General features: G+C 43.0%; 1 protein-coding gene across 2 annotated transcripts in view; it reads right to left on the bottom strand.

Moving 5' to 3' along the window:
* Positions 1-22,290, bottom strand: part of ZZEF1 (zinc finger, ZZ-type with EF-hand domain 1) — a 106,996-nt gene that overhangs the window by 5,702 nt on the left and 79,004 nt on the right. For both annotated transcript variants that reach the window (XM_014541948.1, XM_014541947.1), the window contains exons 41-52: positions 20,505-20,679; positions 19,816-19,948; positions 15,085-15,281; positions 13,247-13,366; positions 11,674-11,865; positions 10,739-10,839; positions 9,307-9,442; positions 8,847-9,206; positions 6,677-6,820; positions 5,034-5,202; positions 4,780-4,878; positions 4,233-4,398 (exon numbers count right to left, since the gene is read on the bottom strand). In XM_014541948.1, the coding sequence (XP_014397434.1) occupies positions 4,233-4,398; positions 4,780-4,878; positions 5,034-5,202; positions 6,677-6,820; positions 8,847-9,206; positions 9,307-9,442; positions 10,739-10,839; positions 11,674-11,865; positions 13,247-13,366; positions 15,085-15,281; positions 19,816-19,948; positions 20,505-20,679 (1,992 nt within the window). The remainder of the gene's footprint in view (positions 1-4,232; positions 4,399-4,779; positions 4,879-5,033; positions 5,203-6,676; positions 6,821-8,846; positions 9,207-9,306; positions 9,443-10,738; positions 10,840-11,673; positions 11,866-13,246; positions 13,367-15,084; positions 15,282-19,815; positions 19,949-20,504; positions 20,680-22,290) is intronic.

The following is a 22,290-nucleotide window of genomic DNA, read 5'->3' as shown; positions in this document are numbered from 1 at the left end:
TTCAACATTCTATTGAAAGTCCTGCCCTAACCGGTTTGGCTCAGTGGATAGAGTGTCGGCCTGCGGACTCAAGGGTCCCAGGTTTGATTCTGGTCAAGGGCATGTACCTTGGTTTCGGGCACATCGCCAGTAGGGGGCGTGCAGAAGGCAGCTGATCGATATTTCTCTCTCATCGATGTTTCTAACTCTATCCCTCTCCCTTCCTCTCTGTAAAAAATCAATAAAATATATTTAAAAAAAAAGAAAAGAAAGAAAGAAAGTCCTGGCTAGTGCAAAAAGAGTTTCTACAGATTGAGAGGAAGAAATAAAACTCATTATTTATAAATAACATGGCCGTGTGCTGAACAATGTATCTATACACTCATAGAATTAACAAATAGAACAAGGTCACTAGACAAAGGCAATACATCAAAATTAATTATATAGCAGTAAAAACAATTAAAAATAAAAATTTAAAATAACAATTACAATACCATCAAAAACATTAAATACCTAGGAATAAATCTAACAAAATGTTGTATAAGTCCTCTACATAGGTAACTATAAAACATTACTAAGATCTAAATAATAGAGGATTAGAGAATTCAATGGTATAAAAATCTTAATTCTCTCAAACTGATCTAAAGTATCAATCAAAATTCCATCAGATGAGAAGGGTATGTGTGCATGCATATGTGTTATCTACATAAATAAAATAATCAGGCCCTAGCTGGTTTGGCTCAGTGGATAGAGCATTGGCCTGTGGACTGAAGGGTGCTGGGTTCGATTCTGGTCAAGGGTACATGCCCGGGTTGCAGGCTTGATCCCTGGTAGGGAGTGTTTAGGAGGCAGCCAATCAATGATTCTCTCTCATCAGTGATGTTTCTATTTCTCCCTCTCCCTTCCTCTCTGAAATCAATAAAAATATATGAAAAAATAAACAAATAAAATAAAATAATCAGGATCAAGACAAGGATGCCCACTCTAGCAGTTCTATTCAACACAATACTGGAAGTCATAGCCTAAGCAATTAGGCAAGAAAAAGCCAAAGCAATTAGGTAAGAACAAGATATAAAGGTATCAGAATTAAAAAGGAAGTAAAACTGTCTCTATCTGCAGATGACATGATATGATATATAGGAAACCCTAAAGATTCTGCCAAAAAAACTGTTAGAACTAATATATTCAGTATAGTTACAGGATACAAAATCAATAGAGAAAAATCAAGTGTGTTTTTATAAACTAACAATGAACTATCAGAAAGAGAAATTAAAACAATTCCATTTACAACAGGATAAAAAAGAATAAAATACTTAGGAATAAATTTAAGAAAAAAGGTGAAAGATCTGTACACTGAAAACTATAAAACGTTGGCAAAAGAAACTGCAGACACAAAGAAATGGAAAGATAATGTGTTCATGAATTGAAAGAATTAATATTGTTTAAATGTTCATACTATTCAAAGAATTTACAGATTCAATGTAATCCCTATCAAAAATTTAATAGAATTTTTCACAGAAATAGAAAAAATAATTCTAAAAGTCAGTGGAACTGCAAAAGACCCTGAATAACCACAGCAATCTTAAGAAAGAAGAAGCTAGAAGTATAATACTTCCTGATTTTAAACTATATTTCAAAGCTATAGTAATTAAAACAGAATGGTATTAGCATAAAAATAGGCATATAGATAAATGGAACAGAAAAGAGAGCCCAGAAATAAACCCATGCACATTGGTCAATTAATTTTCGACAAAGGTGTCAAGAATATGCAATGAGAAAAGGATAGTCTCTTAAATAAATGGTATGGAGAAAACTAGACATCCACATACAAAAGAATGAAGTTGGACCCCTATCTTACACCATACATAAAAATCAACTCAAAATGGATTGAAGGCTTGAATGTAAGACTTGAAACTATAAAACTCCTAGAAGAAGGCATAGGGCTAGGTTCCTTGACACTGGTCTTGTCAATGATTTGTGGATTTGACACCAAAAGCAAAAATAAACAAGTGGGACTACATCAAATTAAAAAGCTTATGCACAGCCATGGCCTGTGTGGCTCAGTTGGTTGGAGCATCATCCTCTGCACCAGAGGGTTCCATTCCTGGTCAGGGCACATACCTAGGTTTTGGGTTCAATCCCAGTTGGGGTGCAACCGAATGATCTCTCTCTCACACATTGATGTATCACTCTCTCTCCTTAAAATCAATTTAAAACTTAAAAAAAAAAGCTTATGCACAGCAAAAGAAATAATCAACAAACTGAAAAGGCAACCTACTAAAAGAGAGAAAATATCTACAAACCATATATCTGATAAGGGGTTAATATTAAAAATATATAAGGAACTCATACATCTCAATAACAAAAAACCAAATAACCCAATTTAAAAATGGGCAAAGTATCCTGGTGGCAGCAGTTCTTTGTTGCAATGTCCTCTTTGAAACACAAATGGCAAACAGATACATGAAAAGGTGCTCAACATCACTAATCATAAGGGAAATGCAAATCAAATCACAATGAGATATCACCCCATCTATATATATAAAAGGCTAATATGCTAAGTGTCCAACCGGTTTCGGCCCAGGGCCCACAGGCCAGGCCGAGGGACCCCACCAGTGCACAAATCCGGGCACCGGGGCTCTAGTGGCTACTATAAAAAAGAACAAGAAATAACAAATACTGGCAAAGATGTGGAGAAGAGTGAACCCTGTACACTGTGAAGTGAGAGGTGCTAACTTAATGGTCAGAATCCTTTCACAATATATATATCTATGAAATCATCCTGTTCTATACTTAAAACATATTACAATCTTATTTTTCAGTTTTGCCTCAATAAATCTGGAAAAAAATTAACTAATTCTAAAATTTATATGGACATGCAGGATTAAAAATAGCCAAGACAATTTTAAAGATGAAGGATGTATACTACTAGATATGTAAGTTTGTTATAAAGCTACAGATTTAAGATAGTGTGGTGCTGGCATAATAAAAAAGACGAACGGAACAAAAGAAACCAGACACAGACCCAAGCACATTGGATGCCTACTCTGTGACAAAGATGGCCCTGGAGTGTGGTGAGGGAAAAGGTGGTCCTTATAGTCAAGTAGAGATCCATGTGAGAAAAAACTAATTTGCCCCTACACTTCATATCATTCACTAAAATTCATTCCACGTTGACTGTAGATCTAAATGTGAAAGAAAAAACAATTAAGCTTTGAGAAGATAACATACAGGAAATACCTTCATGACCCCATTGCCAAGTAAGGCAAAAATGTCCTAAACAGCACAACAAAAGCACTACCATTACAGAAATGATCAATAAAATGGAAGACATTAAAATTAGAAACTTCAGCCCTGGCCGGTTTGGCTCAGTGGATAGAGCATCGGCCTGCGGACTGAAGGGTCCCAGGTTCAATTCCGGTCAAGGGCACATGCCTGGGTTGCGGGCTTGGTCCCCAGTGGGGGGCATGCAGGAGGCAGCCAATCAGTGATTCTCTGTCATCATTGATGTTTCTATCTCTCTCTCCCTCTTCTTTCCTCTCTGAAATCAATAAAAATTAGAAACTTCTGCCTGCCCATCGTGGTTCAGTGGTTGAGCATCAACCTATGAACCAGGAGGTCACAGTTCGGCTCATGCCCAGGTTGTAGGCTCAATCCCCAGTAGGGGGTGTGCAGGAGGCAGCTGATCACTGATCCTCTCTCATCATTGATGTTTCTATCTCTCTCTCCCTCTTCCTTCCTCTCTGAAATCAATAAAAATTTAAAAAAAAAAAATTAGAAACTTCTGCCTGAAATAAAAGGCATCCAAATTGGAAAAGAGGTAAAACTGTCATTATTCGCAGATGACATGATATTGTACATAGAAAACCCAAGGACTCCATCAAAAGCTACTAGACTTGCCCTAGCTGGTTTAGCTCTGTGGATAGAGCATTGCCCTGCAGACTGAAGAGTCGTGGGTTTGATTCTGGTCAAAGGCACATGCCTGGGTTGTGGACTTGTCCCCTAGTAGGGGGTGTGCAGGAGGCAGCTGATCACTGATCCTCTCTCATCATTGATGTTTCTATCTCTCTCTCCCTCTCCCTTCCTCTCTGAAATCAATAAAAATATATTTTAAAAATATATAAAAAATAAAATTAGAAACTTCTTTTCACCGAAGACACCATTAAATGAGTGGAAGGGCAAGCCACAAAGTGGGAGGAGATATTCACAATACAAACACCCAGCAAGAGACTCATCTCCAGAAGGCAGCTTACCTGTGGTTGCAGCACAGCACAATCCTCAGAAGTAGGTGAATGGCTTTTAGTCGCTGATGACCAGTCTGGCGACAGGCCACGCCTACCAGCCATTCCCAAATTTTGGCCAAAGGAAGGTGTGGCACAACTCTTTCTTCTGACAACATTTGCTTCAAAATCTCAAATCCTGGGCAAGCCCCACAAAACACAGATATTTTAATAAATATGATGAAACAATTGATCATTTAAATGTTCCCTGAAATTATGCCTTTTGTAACAGCAACATTGGGACATTTTCATTTCCCCTTTTTTGCAAAAATGCCCTGGAAATTCTAAGAGAGCAAACATCTTTTTTAGGTGGCTCTTCTCTCTGGCCATTCAGGTTTACAACAAACCAACTATATAGCATATTCAAGAGTAACACATGTAGGGTTTGCGAGACAAATCTGTGGAAGTCTTAGAGAAAAGTACCTGCTGTGATTTTAATGAAGGTCAATGACACAATGGCACTTACACCCTCAGAGTGGCCCTGGCAGGGGATGGTGCAGGGGAAGAGAAGAGCACACACCTGTCTGGAATCGCCCCAGGTGTCCAGCCGTCACAGTGAACTTGTAGCCCCACTCGGTGTTGCTCATGTCAGAGGTGAAGCGGTAATACAGAGTATCTCCTGTGTCATACAAGAACCAGAGACAGGTCAGAACACTGCAGTAAGAGGGAATGGCAAGTGAGGGGTTTCTGACGAAATATAATAAACCCCATTTTAAATCCTCCAATAATTTCCCTTCTTAGTATTAAGTTTAATAAAACCAAGTATTTATATACCTGGAAGCTCAAAATCTTTCCATTTCTGTTGAGACCCACTGAAGTTATGTCGATCCTGTTGAAAGTCACTGCTGCTGGACATGGCTAATTCGTCACAGCCTTCCTCTGTATTGCACTGAGGATCAAATTTGATTGAGAGGTAGATTGCACCAGGAATGTGAACTTTATCCTAAGGAAGGGAAATGAGAACACTTGTTACTGGTCAGTTACTGAGGGCTTACCTCATGCCAAGTCCTGAAACTGGGAATGTAGGAATGAGCAAGTCAGAGCCCTGCTTCTAGGAGCTCTCAGTCTAGCTGGGACGGAAGCACCCACAAGGCTGCCAGCACAGCAGGCACGACACTTGTGCAGACTGGGCACGGCAGGCAGACTTCACCTGGAGAAGGCGGGGAGGCAGAGAAGAGTCCCAGTGAAGGGATGTTCAGGTTGTTGCCAAGAATGAAGAGGAGAGGAGGGGCCTGCCAAGAAGAAACGAATGGCAGGAGACAAGGTGAGAGGGGGATGTGACCATAGGGGGCTACATATCAGGCAAACAGCTCTGGAAAGTCTGGCATGTTCAGGGAACAGCAAGGAGCTTGCTGTGTCTTGGGTAAAGGGTGAACTCTGTGAGGACACTCTTGCGAGGTAAGGACGGAGGACGGGGTGACATGTGACCCTGGAGAGGCTGGCAGGAACAGAAGTGAAAGCCTAGTGTGCTAAAATAAGGCGTTTAGGCTTTGGACAGCAGGGGGAGCCCTGGAGAGATTGTAAGCAGGAGAAAGCCTTAGGTTTGTGCTGTGCAAGGATCGCTCTGAGAGCTGGTGTGACCAAGGCCAGGCTGAGGCAAGGCCAGCATGAGAAGAAGGAAGCCAGAGAAGAGGAGAGCTGGGGTGATGAAGATAGGCAATCCCCTTTGAGGTAGGACTTGGTAGCTCACCAGATGCGCCTACACAGAGCAGGGGGAGTGGGGCTGGACCCAAGAACACAGGAAGAGAAGAGGCTTAGAAGGAAGAGAGTGAGGAGGTTTACACGCTGCAAAAGGAAATCTCAGCAAGCAATACCCAAGTTCTGCATGAGTTTCTCTGTCATCCACCACTGGTGCTCTAGTGTGCTGGCCCCTCAGAAGCTTATGACTTGCAGCGCTAAAGCCCTTTTCAAATGTCCCTTAAAAAATGTAGGAACATTTTTAAGTCAGTGAGACTAACAGGACTTCCCACATGTGCCTCATCCAAACTCCTACCTCCCCCTGTCTAGGTACAAAGTTAAGGATGGATCCGATGAGGCTTTTCAGTTCTGTGTCATTACACAAAGGGGTGGGAGTCTCCAAGGTGTGGCCAGGTCATCAGGAGACAGGTAGAGTGAGGGTTGAACTCAGACTCACTGCTGGAAGATACCAAGAATTCACTCCAAGGAGCTTGCTGCAGGGAAAATACTCTCCCCACATCTGGCCCATCTATAAAAACAAGGTCAGGAGAAGGGAAGACTTGGTTGTGCAGAATCTCTGACTGCAGCTGAGACTAAGGAAGCACTTTCTTGGCCGGGGCTGTCGGGAGAGGAAAGAGCTGCTGTGGGAGTTGATGAGATTCTTGCTACTCAGCAACCCTGCGGGTCCTGCCAGCTGCATGCCCTGAGGCTGGGCGAGCCTGGCCAACCCTGGATCATACCTCAAAGTTGGTGTTGTTGTTATATGGGTGTTTGGACTCTCTCACTTGCACTTCCATTCCTGGCTCCTCCATGAACTGGCAGGCAGCCAGGGCCATGGTCCCCAGCATGTTCTCTCGGCAGCCTTGGAGCACCTTCTGCAGGATCTGGCGGGACACAAGGCAGGGAACATCAAGGCCTATCAGCGGCAGGGCCATGGCGCTGCTCCATCAGGAAGAAGGGAGGGTCTATGTCAACCCAACACCCATCCGAAGGGACTGGCATCATCCTGGACCCTGACCCCAGCCCCTCAAGCCACCCCAGCGGCCAGGTCTCCCTGAAGGAGCTCTTGCTGAAAACCAGGACACTGCAGTGCCTTCAGAGCTATATTACTTGAAGGGAGTCTGAAAGAACCAACAGAACCCATCAGAGATGGCCCTGGCCCCTGAAGAGTCCCGAGCCCAGCAGGGGGATGGACATGCAGACAAACAATGACAGCACAACGGGATAAATGACCAGTGTGAGGTGCAGAATTAGCAGCTCTGTGGGGTAGGAACGGGGGAAGGGCATGTTCAAGACAGGGACTATCAGAGGCAAAATGCCCCCTTTTCTCACTTCCAAATGAGAAATGTGGCTACAGCAAACATGCCAGTGACTCCTAGGCTCTGAGGTTGGGAAAGGACCTAGAGGCCTTAGAAATGGGTGGCAAATAGGTCAAGGGCATGTACCTTGGTTGCGGGCATATCCCCAGTGGGAGATGTGCAGGAGGCAGCTGAATCGATGTTTCTCTCTCATTGATGTTTCTAACTCTCTATCTCTCTCCCTTCCTCTCTGTAAAAAATCAATAAAATATATTTAAAAAAAGAAAAAAAGAAATGTGGCTACAGCAAACATGCCAGTGACTCCCAGGCTCTGAGGTTGGGAAAGGACCTAGAGGCCTTAGGAATGGGTGGCAAATTAGGGGTTAGAGGATAAATTCACTTCCTAAGGAATCTGCACATACAGTGTATGTGTGTGTATGAGGGGGTGAGGATGGCAAGGGGACAGGACAGGGATGAAGAAGACAGCAGCAAGTGTGACTAAAGATTTTTGCACCTGGAAACTGGGAAGGTGGTGATAAAACTTTCTAGTTCAGCGGCAGACAGTACCTGGGCCTCCTGAGTTATAGACCATTTTCTGCTATGTGAACTCTTCATTTCTACCCAACAGGAGGTGGGAGAAATGCTTTTAGACCCGTGAAGGATTGCTAACCCAGCACTCCTTTAAAAAAACAAGTTGAGCCGACTGGTGTGGCTCAGTTGACTAGAGCATTGTCCTGTACACCAAAAGGTGGTGGGCTCAATTCCCAGTCAGGGCACCTACCCAGGATGCACGTTCAATCCCTGGTTGAGGTGTGTATGGGAGGCAGCCAATCAACGTTTCTTTCTCACATCGATGTTTTCTCTCTCTCTCTCCCCTTCCCTCTCTCTAAAATAAAAACATAATGACCAAGTTGAAGATTTGATTTAAAAAGAAAATAAAAAATGGCCTCCACCTGTCACAGCTGAACTTTAAATTAGAGCACTGGACTTAAGAGGATGCACAGACAGGCCCTGGTGAGCCCCATGTCTGCCACCCAGAAGCTGGAAGCCTTGGAGAAACCTCCCCGCTTGATTTCCTCACCTCTGGTCACAATGTAATACAGGTACAAATGCTGGCAGCGGGTCTGACCTGGGGTAGACATTCTAGAAACAATGGTTGAAAAGACAAGACACAAACCGCCCTGGGAGGTTTCCTGTAGGATGGGAACAGGCTACCAGACTTGTAATTAACCTTGTGCCCTGGGCTCACTAAGTGAGATGCTAGGAACACAAGAAAAGACAGGCTATCAAAGAGAGACTTGAAAGTGTGAGAACAAAAAGGGAAAACTGCAAAGACAAGTTTTATGGGATCATTTCTCCAAACACTCTGAGCACCAAGTCTGTCCTAGGCTATGAGCTCAGCTCTAGGCCAGTAGTTGGGAGAGTTCAACAGTGACCCTACCCTGCCTGTGTTGCATTCACGCCTGCTGGGGAGTCCTACAGCCACACACGTGAGCTCACTCCAGGAAGGCACTTGCTGGAGGAAGGCTGTTCAAACACTTGGGGTCTGTGGTGGGGAGAGGACAGAGGAGGAGTGAGAGGGGTGAGTGCCCAGCTTGGCCTGCTTAATTACCTTCTCCCACCGGTGCTTTTCTTCCAGCTGCATGAACATGTCAAAAATGTAGGTCATATGGGCAGGGCCACTTAGCTCCAGGATGTCCTCGCTCACTGGCACGTGCCCAGGCCACTCAGCAAGCAAGGATGCGAGCACATGGCGGGCATACAGGATTGCCGTGGCCTCATTCACCCGGAAAAGGTAGTCCCGGACTGCCCTCTTGCTCTTGCAGTTCAGTTCCTTGTGCAGGAGGGCGGCGCTCTTAGTACGCCGCTGCTTGGCGTAGCTCTGCTGCAGTTCACTCTCTGTGCTGGAGATCAGCTTCTGGGTCACGGGGTTTGATTCAGCCGTGGCCTTGTCACAGCGAGTGGGCTGGGACTGCAAACCCAAAGACCACATTACAGAGGTCTGCCTTTTCACAAGTAGGGGTGGGGTGGGGTCAGGGAGAGACCATTTTTTCCAAGTGGAGGCAACATACCAAGCACGGTAAGATAATCATGTCTGTATCCACAGCTTTGGCACTCTGCTCCTCCAGTCTCAGGCTCCTACTGGGCTGCCACTTCTGAGCCAGGGCCCGTATCCTTTCATCCGTGGTGAGCTCATCGCCATCAAACCTGAAGAGAAGGAGCACAAAGCTGGGACATAAGGTACAGCCAGGCCAGAGTTTACCTTGCAGTAAAACTTATCAGAAACGTTACTTCACAATTACATGACTTCCCATATTTTGCAAACTAGATTCACAGTGTTCATTTATTCGTGCACGCAGATGTGCATGTATTCCTTGTGGCAGAGAATCCAAACTGTCCCTCAGGATCCATCTATCCTTTCGTTTAGAACAAAGTTCCCGGGAGTTTTAGCAAGCTACAGAATCATCTAGCTGGAGACATGGTCCCCAGGACCCTTTGCAGTCAGATGGAGTGATGCGACTAGGTTCTTACCAACGGGAGGGCAGTGAGGTGATGTGCGCCACTTCTGAAGCCCATCCTCAGACAACAGCTCTAAGAATGTGCTCCTTTCCCTACCTTCCCCCTTTCCTCTGGGCTGGAACAGAGAGGTGGTGTGGGTGAGCCAGCTTGGACTACACGGATGAGAACAAAAGAGGGTCGTTTGTGGAGCAGGGCTGCCCACTCACCCCGGACTGCTGCCCACCTCGGGCTGTTCCCTGACAGCAAAAACAAATCCTATCTTTCTGGACCTATGATATTTCTGGGTGTCTCAGCTACAACAGCTTTGGCTATGCCCTACACGATGCAACCCTGCTGCATCTCACAAAAGATTTGGGGCCATTTGGAATAAATACATATAGAAAAACAGAAATATGAAATAAAAATTAAAAGAAATATTAAACTGGAATTGGATATAAATTAGAATAGGAAGTCAAAACTAGAATATGGGGACAGAGGAGGGGATTAGTTGCAAATAGGCAAAGTTCTACACAAATTTAAGAGCTGGGCCCAAGAACTAGCTCTGAACTTCCTAACCAAGAGAAAGGCATATATTGTTAACTGTATAATAGTTCTTGAAAAAAACAAAAATGGGTATAATATGCAGTGGTGAAAAACGAACAACCAAAACAACACTTTTGATAAGAAGGTCCCGCTCTGCGCTGTGTTCCCTGGGATGACATCAGAGAGAAACCTCGGTGTCTGTCTCCATTCCTGCATCCATAATGAGTTTCCTCTAAGAAATGTGAAGTTTTTCCAGAGGAACATACAACACAATTCAGGATGATGTGCAGTGCAGCACAGCCAGCTTTCCGATCCCTGTATGAAGCGCTGACGACCAGCTCCGCACCAGCGCTGGGCCTGTCAGGAGCTTTTCTCCAGACCCCGCTGGCAGGAGGTTAGCGCAGTCCTGCCTCGCGTGTTCTCACACTCACTGCACTTCAGCTGCACCCAGACCGCCCTTACCTCTTCTGGACCTCCAGGAAGAACGAGTCGGTCCTTTTCATCTGTAGCTCGTAGATGGCCCGGAGAATGTGCAGAGGGGCATTGAGGGCATCGTGAGCCATCTGAAGGCCACGGGGAGGAAGTAGGAGAGAGACAATTTAATGTGCTTTAACACGTTATTGACCATCTAAACTCAAAAGTGATAAAACTATTATGTTCTAAAGTTACCACAGGTAATAATTTAAGAACACCATATGGGTACTTAAAGCATATAGAGTTATAAACCCTAAAACATGGATTTGTAAACTCTGCATTACTATTATAAATTCAAAGGAAAATATAAAACACAGAAACACCAAAAGAAATATGTCAACAGAATGCAATGCTAACATCAATAACTACCCACCACACTGTATTTATTGCTAGCTTCTCTGTCACTGCCTTGCACTCAAGTTTGATAACTGGCGCATAAGTCTAAGTATACTGTACTTTTGATTTTTAAAAAACTGTACTTGTTTTTCAGATATCCATCTCATACTGTTTACTCTTCATATAATTAGACCCTTTGAGGTCATGCCCTCCCCCATTTTCACATCATTCTGAGGAAGAGTGGGTTATCCAGGGAAAGTAAGACAGTATGTCTGAGAAACTATGAGGAAGAACTATCATTTGGAAGTTTATGGATGGGGTTGGAAATTACATGCAAAATTGTACATATATATTTCAATGTGTATTTTATAGGAGAAATGATCTACAGGTTTTGGGCCCATGAACCAAAAACGTTAAGATGTACTGTTGGAAGGGCCTTTCCATTCTTCTGCAATGGTTCTGCACAATACAGACTGAGTCTGCAGAAAGTGATTCTCAGGACGTGGAGGCTAAAACATAGTCCAAGCCAAAGAGAATCCATCCCTTAAAGTCCCTGTCTCGGGCCACGCCATGACCTAAGAACATACCAGGAAACATATTCTGGTGGGCTCATCCAGGCTTTCCAGAGGGTCTAGCTTTTTCTGCTCTGGCTCACTCGGGCTGCTGACGGACCGTTCCACCTCCTCCTCTTGGTCCCCTCGCTCATCTGACTCCAAGTCTCCATGCTCAGCCAAAGTGTTGATCTCCTTCTTTGAGGAGTACAGCATGATGGACAAGATCTGCACCGAAAGAAAATGAGGCAGGGCAGGAGAGTGAGTGAGTGGTGGGTGAGAAGATTACCCAGATCCTTAATGCTCAAAGGGTAGAAAATATTTGACCTAACTTTTTAAAAGATGTCAGGATTCACAAAAAGAATGTATAATTAGAAAAGAAACACAAAAACATGTTCAATTATACTTATAATAAAAGAAATGCTAACTAAAACTATGAGGGAACTTTATTAACTTTGCCACTGACCGTGTAAATTGATATCATGCTTTTAGAATGCATGTTGGTGAACTGAGAGAATCTGATGGCCATTTTTCTAAGTTGCTAGTTTTCATAATACCATTTCTAATGGTTGCATATGGTATGTGAAGGTAGACGGTTATTTACATAAAGAGCTATAAGAATGTTTGGTCTCTGACCCAGTAACTCATCTTTGAGGAATAATGTAAAATATGTTAAAAATTATATTCATGATATGGTCAAGGAAGCATTAATGGCAAAAAACTGAAATCTACCTTCACATATCATATGCAGCCATTAAAAATCATGATTATGAAAACTAGCAACTTAGAAAAATGGCCATGATATGATCTCAATTTATTGTACACCATGCTCATTTTGCAATCTCTATCTATCTATCTATCTATCTATCTATCTATCATAGATACAAAGGAAAAAAACAGGTAGCTGTGTTTGGGGATAAAATTTAGAGTTTTTCTTTTTCTATTTTTCAAATTTTCTGCAATATGGTTCTATTGTTTAAATAATAAAAAATAATTTAATTTAAAATATTTCCTAAGAACAAGAGCTCACATGCTCTCCAGGTTATCCATTAATATGTTCCAGCACAGTGGCAACTACAAGCTGTTTCTTCAAGTTCAGGCCTCTGTGGGCTGAGCAAGGGTACTGAACACCTCTTACATAGCAGCAGCCTTTCCTGGACCTGAAGCTGACACTTGATATAGAAACTCCACAGGGAACTATAAAAATTCTATTAAGAACAACCTAAAGCCTATGGGGAATAGTAATAAAATGAGAATATCAACTAACATCCTACAAAAAATAAAAGTGAGGACAAATTTAGAAACTCATCTTAGCTCAAAGGAACTTTAAAGGGAAATAATAATCAAGGGAACACTTTATTATCATGATAGAATATTTCCATACAAAATACTTCTCTTCCAATGTTCTTTAAACAAACATCAAATTCATTTTCCCTGACGGGAGGACAGGTGTCATATCCCTATTTGAAAAGGGAAGACAATACAAGACACAGTTAACAACTGCACAGAGGGAGAGTGCACGGGAAGAACCAGCTGTAACTGATACTCTAACTCTCGGCCAGGAAATCTGCACCAGTTGGCAGCAGGAGGAGCCACCCTCATCCCTTACTTCCAGGTCCCGGAGGAGCCACGTTTTACTGAAACCAGTCCCTTTGCTGCACTTTTTCACCAGTAGCTTCAGCAAATCAGTCTGAAGGAAGGTAGCATGGGTCTCTTCAAAATCATGAGCCTGCCAAACAGAAAAAGAATGATTTGCAACTGCCTCAGAATGAAGAAGCTAAGGATCACTAGGGAGAAGCAAGCCTTCAGAACCCAGTCTCAGCTAGTGGCCCAAGGTTACTCTTAAGTGAAGAATCAGAAGGACGAATGAACTCTGAACCTTAGCCATAACCTATGTCTGTTCATTCACTCTCCAATTCATTCATTCAACAAATATTCTGAAGCCTAATACATCCTGTGTGCTAAGTCCTGTGCTAACAACAGAAGTTTTTTTATCCCTCTCCTGCTTGCTACCTTCCAAAAGCTTCCCACTGCTCTTTAAACTAAAGAGTTGACAAGGACCTAGAGCAGTGATGGTGAACCTATGACACGCGTGTCAGGGGTGACATGCGAACTCATTTTTTTGGTTGATTTTTCTTTGTTAAATGGCATTTAAATATATAAAATAAATATCAAAAATATAAATCTTTGTTTTACTATGGTTGCAAATATCAAAAAATTTCTATATGTGACACGGCACCAGAGTTAAGTTAGGGTTTTACAAAATGCTGACACGTCGAGCTCAAAAGGTTCGCCATCACTGACCTATAGGATCCCTGCCTGCTTCTGTGGTCTCATCTGCCTCTTCTATACTATCCTGAATCCCTGGAGGTGTTCTTTCTGCTTCCTGACAAACATGCCTGTTCCTGGAGTTTGCTACTCTCCCATCATGCAACACCCTACCCATATTCTTATCTGTCACCTTAAATTTCATCTTCTCAAAAAGGCTTTTTCTGACTCATGACAGTTTTCCTTGCAGGCTCTTTGTTGTCTCTCTTGCAGTTTAGACTATAAGCTCCATGAGATCAAGGACCTTCTTTCTAGTTCAAAACTACAACTCAGTTCTATCTGGCATTGAATGAAGGATTCAAAAACAAAAATGGTCTCTGCCCTCAGGGAGTTTATTATATTCTCTCACCTACTATAATGCAAACAACTAAAACCATAGCAGATTGTGATAAATGCCATGATATCAATAAGTAGTAGATGCATAGTGTCAATCCTAAAACTACAAATTCTCAGGGCTGGGCCAGAGCTGAAATGCTCTCTAATCCAGTCTCCCTGTGGTGCTGGAGTCTTTCCATGGCTTCCTCGCCAGCGCTGTCAAAGTCAAGGAACAAACTTTTTAAATGAAATCCTTGTTTTATGGCTAGTTCTGTTGGGAAGATCATCCTAAACTGACCCCTTCCTTCTCATCCATGCCCCTCAGGGAGCAGAGGAACTATGTTCCCCATACGTCAAGGCTTCTCATCTCCACACCAACTACGGCCCAGCTCTTTAACTTGTCTGCCTCCTCCCACCCCAACTGACAAACCTATTACTCAAAGATGCCATGGGATGCTTGCCCCTTTATTCTTCCCTTCTTCTTATCCTATGATGAACCAGAAGAAGCTATGGTTCAGAGGGAAGACATTCAGTCCATTTTTCTTCTCATCTTCCAAGGTTCTGTGCCCATTAGACAGTGGTCCCATAAAACAGTACTGAACAACTACAGAAAACCAACTATCAGGAAAACTCTGTTTCTGCTTTAAAGCTATCCTTGTGCAAGGCCCCAACCATTTTTAAAAGTAATCAAAATCCTATAGTTAAGCCTCCATTGAAACCAGATGGCATTTCTTCCTAGTTAATGCCCTGCAGATGTTAAATCACAGCCAGATTCAGTAGCAAATGGAAGAAGCTCACCATTACCTTTAGTGTTTTATATAATCCTTTGAGGGCCAGGGACAGAACCCAAGTTGCTTCCACTGCCTCAGGACAATGGCTGTCCATGCTGGTTTGCAGAAGGTGACTGGCGATAAAGGCAAAGTGCTGGGAATATTGGCTCAACTGGGCCTGAGAGTCACTGCATTCCTGTCCTCCTTTCTGGACCAGCTGGTAGTCCTTCACTGAAGGGTGATGTCAGGCAGGAAAAGAAGGCATCGAAAGTACAGTTAATGCCTCCTGCAGCTAAGTTTCTTCCCCAGCAATGTGCCTTATGGAAGCAATAAATGCAAGCCCCCAAAATCTCCTGGTTTCAAACTTAGCTGTTATATTTAAGGCCAGCTTGCAGGGTAGCACAAAAATGGTACTGGGCCACCTATTCACCAAGCAACTGAAAGAGGAAATTAATATTCCTACTACTGTGCACAAACAAGTTCCATCCAAAAGAAGACAAAGGTTGTTAAACGTTATTCTTAAATATAGTACACAAGAGACTTCCACTTCCAAGCAAGACTAAGGGATCTGATTTATTCTTCTACCTTCAACAACCAGAACACTGAAAATATATGAAACAATGGTTTGCAGACATCGGACAACAGGTAGTACAAGACTATGATCCCTGAGAGAAGGGACAAAAACCAGGTGAGCCCTCCAATAGGTCTGGCTATCCTATATAATAAAAGCCTAATATGTAAATTGGCCCCCTTGGGCAGTCTTTTGACTGGGAGACCGGGAGTCAACTATGACGTGCACTGACCACCAGGGGGCGGTGTGGAACACAGAGGGTATGGGTGAAGTGCTGCGACCTCTCGCTGGCTACCTGGGGGCGAGGGTGACGGGACGGAGGTGCGGTGAGAATGTGGTGTGTTCACCAAGCTCACTCTCACTCCCCCTGCTACTCTCCCCCGGGACACCAGGGCTTGTGCACCGGGGAAGCCCTCCTGCTCAGGCGCCTGCCCCGCACCTGCGCGGCCTCTTCCTGGTGAGCCACTGGGACCACAGGGGCTGGTCAGGCTCCCTGTGGGTTCATATAGGAGCTGGTCTGCAAGGCCGGCCGGGAGAGAGTGTGCTGCCCGCCCGGCTTCTGTGCAGCACTGCTGGGCGGCCCAGAGGCCCAGGCTGCACCCAGGCCCACAGCGTCTGACCACGCTCACCACATCTCCGCGTGGGGACTTGGGCACCATGACTCAGGGGGAAGGAGGTGCACAGGGGCCTGGGGGCCCAGGTGCTGCCCAGAGCCCAGAGGTCAGCTGGGACCTGCCCTTCCATGCCAGACACTCGCGCTTCGATTGCCAGCCAGGCCTAGGGACCACACCTGTGCATGAATTTCATGCACCAGGCTTCTAATCTAAAGATAAATTTCCAGGCTTCGGAGCAAGGAGTGAAAATCCAAGCAGAGTCCAGCAGTCAATGAACTGAGGAGATAGAGGTCAGTATTCAAGGAAATCAAGGCAGCTAGAATTTACGGGGCAGTATATCACAGAGAAGAGAGATGGAGAGAAAGAGGAAGAGGGAGGAAGAAAGGGGGAGAGAGGAAGGGAGGGAGGGAGGGAGGGAGAGAGAGAAAGAGAGAGAGAGAGACCAACCCTCAGGAGTCTTTGGCTGAGTACTGATCTCACAAATGTGAAAGGAAATTATCCATATAGGAAACAACTTATTTTTTTTAAAAGTCTACCAAAAAACAATAGGCAAAACAGTTCTTGGAACTCAGGAGAGCTGGGAATATTTTGTCTTCCCACAAGTGAGAGTGAAAGTGTCCTAGTGGGGGGCAAAAAAACTGTTTGAAGATATAATGATTAAAATGTTTCCAAATTTGATGAAAACTATAAATCTACAAAGCTAGAAGTTCAATAAATCCCCAAGCTGAAGAAACAAAGAAAATCATGCCAGGGTGCAACATAATCAAAGTGCTAAAAACCACCAGCTGGTATGGGTCAGTGGTTGAGCATCGACCTATGAACCAAGAGGTCATGGTTTGATCCAGTCAGGGCACATGCCGGGTTTCGAACTCAACCCCTAGTAGGGGGTGTGCAGGAGGCAGCTGATCAATTATTCTCTCATCATTGATGTTTCTATCTCTTTCTCCCTCTCCCTTCCTCTCTCTGAAATCAATAAAAATACTTTTTTAAATGCTAAAAACCAGTGATTAAGAGAAAAATGTTAAAAGCGATCAGAGAAAAAAAGACACATTATAGCAATAACTTTCCACCAAAAGGGATCCCCTCAGCTGTGATCTCTTCCTTTGGAGGAAAAGGAGAGCAGAAGACCCCAGCAGCTTTCACCACCAAACACTCAAGCAGCCCTCATGGCTATTAGGGACACCCAAAGCTTTTGTCACTAAGAACTCCCTCAGTCTTTGACTATGTTAATCTCAGCTGATGGAGCTGCCCAGAATCCATGCCACTGAACCCAATGCTTCGACCCCAACCACAGCAGCCCTGGCCCAGCGCATAACACCTATACCCTTGATGATTAGATATGAATAAAATGGGCACTGATGGGGTTCAAGCAAAGATTTTAACACATTACTACACAAGGTGGTGCAGGCCAAAAGGACCCCACACAAGAGCCCCAAAGAAGTCTGCTTTATTTATCCTGGTTTGGAGACATTTTGAAAACGAAGATTCCAAGATTATAATGAGAAATCTGACCTGCAATTGCTTCAAGCAATGGTTTGGGAGAGGAATTAAGATGAAAGCTGACAAAAAGACCAGGGTCCCTGGACTCAACCCTTAACTGGGGACCCAAAGTCTCTGCACTAGAGTGGATAAAATGGCCAGAATGTGAAGAAGAGAAGTTTCTGGACTCCTTGACAAGGGAACCCCACAAACTGTCGTACCAAAATCCACTGGTGAAGCCCTGGCCATGGGCTACAATTAGATTGAGAGAACATAAAGGTTCTACCAAAGAAAGGGTTGATGGGATTATGAACATTGGACTGTTTAACCAGAGAATGCAAATAATTTGTGTCTTCTTTACCTGAATGTTTTATGAGAATGGATATTCTGTCTGGCTGGGGAACACTTACCCTACCAAGTGTTATAAAACCAAAACTATTAATAAAGTCAGAATGGAGGCAAACACACACACACACACATTAGGCACACTATGAAGAATAACAGAGAATGACAGCAAACTTTGTGGCAGAAACTATGCAAGCCCAAAGAAAATGGATCAATATCTTTAAAATATTCACACAAAAAAACCTCTCAGCGAGCATATTTAGCTCAATAAAATTATCTCTCAAATATAAAGTCAAAATAAATATTTCTTTGATTTGGTAGGACAAACCAAAACAAAGATTTTGTAGCAGCAGACTTTCACTACAAGAAATGTTAAGGGAAGTTTACCAGGCTAAAGAAAAAAAATACCAGTGGAAATTTGAACCTACACAAAGGAATGAAGGGCACCAGGAATGGTAAACATATGGCTAAACATGAAAAACATTGTTTTCTCATTTTTAAATGTCTTTTAAAGTGTCTGGCTTTTTAAAACAAAAATAATGTATTGGTATGTTTATGTCACATAGAAGTAAAATTTGTGACAATAGTAGCACAAAGGATGGGGGATAAAAATATAAAATCTGTGTGTCTTCACTATACGTGAAGTGGTATAATATTTATTATTTGAAGGCAGACTATGATGAGTTAAGGGTGAATATTATAAACCGTATCTCAACCACTAAAAAATTATTTGAAGGTAAACTATTATAAACCCTAGAGCAGCAGTTGGCAAACTCATTAGTCAACAGAGCCAAATATCAACAGCACAACGATTGAAATTTCTTTTGAGAGCCAAATTTTTTAAACTTAAACTATATAGATAGGTACACTGTTATTAACTTAATTAGGGTACTCCTAAGGCTTAGGAAGAGCCACACTCAAGGGGCCAAAGAACCGCATGTGGCTCGCGAACCGCAGTTTGCTGACCACGGCCCTAGAGCAATCACTAAAATAAATAAAGCCGCGAGCCGCAGTTTGCCGACCACGGCCCTAGAGCAAGCACTAAAATAAATAAAGAGTTATAGTTTACAAGCCAATAGTAGGGATAAAATGAAATAAAAAAACTCAATCCAAAAGGCAGAAGATGAGAAAAAAAAAAGGCACAAAGAACAGACAAGACAAATAATTTTAAAAATCAGGAAGAGAACAGAGTTAAACTCAACTATCTTGATAACTGTTTTTAAATGTAAACAGTCTAAACATCTCAATTAAAAGGCAAGGATTGTCAGATTGGATTAAAAATGAAGACTATACTATGTGCTATCTATAAGAAATCCACTTTAAATGTAGGTATAGGTAGATTAAAGTGAAAGGATGGAAAAAGATATGCCATGCAAATGTTAGTAATAAAAAAAAACTAGAGAGGCCACATAAACATTAAAGTAGATAGCCAGAACAAGGAATATTATCAGAGATAAAAAGGGACATTCCAGAATGAAATGAGAAATAGACATACACATAATTACAGTTGGAAACTTCAACACATTTCTATCTCAGTAATTGTAAGGATAGAAAATCAGTAAGAACATAGAAGACTTAAACAACACTATCAATTGACTTGACCTAAATACTGTCAAAAGGACACTCCACCAACAACACAAGTATATATATTTTCTTCAAGTGCACATGGAACCTTGTTTCAATTTGACCATAAAACATATATGCAGAGATTATACAACTTTCTTCCATTTTTAGAAGAAATAATTATGATTAGGACCTGTTTTCCTTTTCCGGGTTTTGACGTCAACAATCACAGCCCTGTTTTTCTCAGTAAAGTGCTTCAAGATGATCACATTATGTGGCTCATTGGCATTATCCATATATACACAGCGGGTCCCCACACAGAGAACCTAGAACATGAAAGAGAGAGACAGAAAAAGCAAATCAATAGCACAAAGAAACAGGAAAAAGTACTTAATTAAACACAAGTCCAGTCCCTTTTGCTTGTGTCCTGACTTCCAGAAGCATTCAAGGATGGGGTTCTTCCCATCTCCAAGTCCAGAGCCTGACACAGGCCTGGCATAGAACTGGTTTAAGTGCTTGCTGGATGAAGAAGCCATGATTTCACAGTCCTCTTTGTCCCAACCAGTTGAGAGATATGAAGATTAGAAATGAGATCAAAATGAATGCCAAAGTGAAAAACAATTGTACTTTGAAGTGCTTTGTAATTTACTGTATTATAGTTACTATTTTTCAAAGCCAACTACTGGCTAGCAAAATGAATCAAATGACTAAATTGTTGAAAATGCAAGTTAAACAAATCATCTCATAATCTTAAAAAATATATCAATATTATATAAAGGCAATTATACAACAGGGGGAAAAATTCCAAAGATATATGCTATAGAGACTTTGATGTGTGTGCTGAAGACAGAAAGAGGTGGCCAGGCCTTCAGAGGGATATACCTGGGGAAAGCCGACCAGCACTAGCAGGCTGAAGATGTTGGTGTGCTTCAGCTGGAAAGGCAACTGCTTGATGCAGTGGTCTGTGAAGGTGGCAATGACGTCGCGCCACAATGGGGCACTGTTGAGTGACCGCAGGATCTCTGCCATGGAGCACGCCCAGTCCAAACCCACTCGGCTGGAAGGCAAGAGCTCCATGAGTGCACAAGCTCCAAATTAAACTCAGCAAAGTTTGCTACACTCCAAAGCAGACCCAGAAGCATACCAAAGAACCACTCATTAGTGTTTTTTAAATATATTTTTAATTATTTCAGAGAGGAAGAAAGAGGGAGAGACAGAAACATCAATGATGAGAGAGAATCATTGATTAGCTGCCTCCTGCACGCTCCCCACTGGGGATTGAGCCCGCAACCTGGGCATGTGCTCTTGACCAGAATCGAACCTGGGACCCTTTAGTCCACAGGTCGATGCTCTATCCACTGAGCCAAACTGGCTAGGGCTCATTAGTTAATTTAAAAACTACCAGAATGATGCTTTTCATATAATGGTAAGTGGAGGGGGGAGGGGGGGAATCAAGATCTGTTACTTACATATTGTCTACAGCTATGTTTTTTAAAATCTCTATAAAAACTTATACACATTTGTGTGCTTGTGAATATTCATGATAGAAAAAAAGCTTGAAAGGAAATATATATATATTTTGTTGTTTATTTTTATTTCTTTTTGTTGTTGGAAAGAAGTGTATATATATATGTATATATATATTTTTTAAATCTAGGTGTTTTTTTTTATATGTCTTTATTGATTTTAGAGAGAGGAAGGGAGAGGAGTAGAGAGATAGAAATATCAATGAGAGAGAAAGATTGATCGATGCCTCCTGCATGCCCCCTACCAGGGATCGAGTCAGCAACTCGGGCATGTGCCCTGACGGAATGGAACTGGCGACCTCTTGGTTCATGGGTCGACACTCAACCACCAAGCCACACTGGCTGGCATGGCTCAATAGTTGAGCACTGACCTATGAAGTAGGTTTGATTCCCAGTCAGGGCACATGCCTGGGTTGCAGGCTTGATCCCCAGATTGGGGCATGCAGGGACAGCAGATCAATGATTCTTTCTCATCATTGATGTTTCTATCTCTCTCCCTCTCCCTTCCTCTCTGAAATCAATAAAAATATATTAAAACAAAACAAAACAAAAAAACCCAGCACCCTTAATATGGTGTGAGCCAGGATGATTTTTAGTCTTCATTTCTGTCTTACAAATTTGGTATTGTGATTGTTACATTTATAATGAAAACAGATCTATTTTCTTCAGCCTCAAAGCCTATACTTACAGCTCTCAGGAGAAACAAACCAACCAGGGAGTTGAATCAGCAGACCGTGCCCAGACTGAACAGCTGTTTTAATGTGGGTTTTGAGTCTGTTGACAACATCCTATCTAATAAAGAGGGAATATGCTAATTGACCCTCATGCCATCGCAAAGATGGCGGCACCCACAGCCAATAAGGAGGGAATATGCTAATTGCTGCCCTGCCTTCAAAGATGGTGGCGCCCATTGCCAATAAGGAGGGAATGTGTTAATTGCTCTTCCCTCAAAGACGGCGGCACCCGCAGCCACAAGATGGCCGGAAGTGGGGACAGTTGTGGGTGATCAGGCCAGCAGGGGAGGACAGTTGTGGGTGACCAGGCCTGCAGGGGAGGGCAGTTGAGGGAGGCCAGGCCTGCAGGGGAGGGCAGTGGGGGGGACTGGGCCGGCAGGGGAGGGCAGTTGGGGGCAACTGGGCCGG

Source organism: Myotis brandtii, unplaced genomic scaffold (assembly GCF_000412655.1).
Source record: "Myotis brandtii unplaced genomic scaffold, ASM41265v1 scaffold284, whole genome shotgun sequence".
NCBI classification, from domain to species: domain Eukaryota; kingdom Metazoa; phylum Chordata; class Mammalia; order Chiroptera; family Vespertilionidae; genus Myotis; species Myotis brandtii.
Note: the sequence above shows the minus strand (reverse complement) of the source record. Positions and strands in the feature narration are given on the sequence as shown.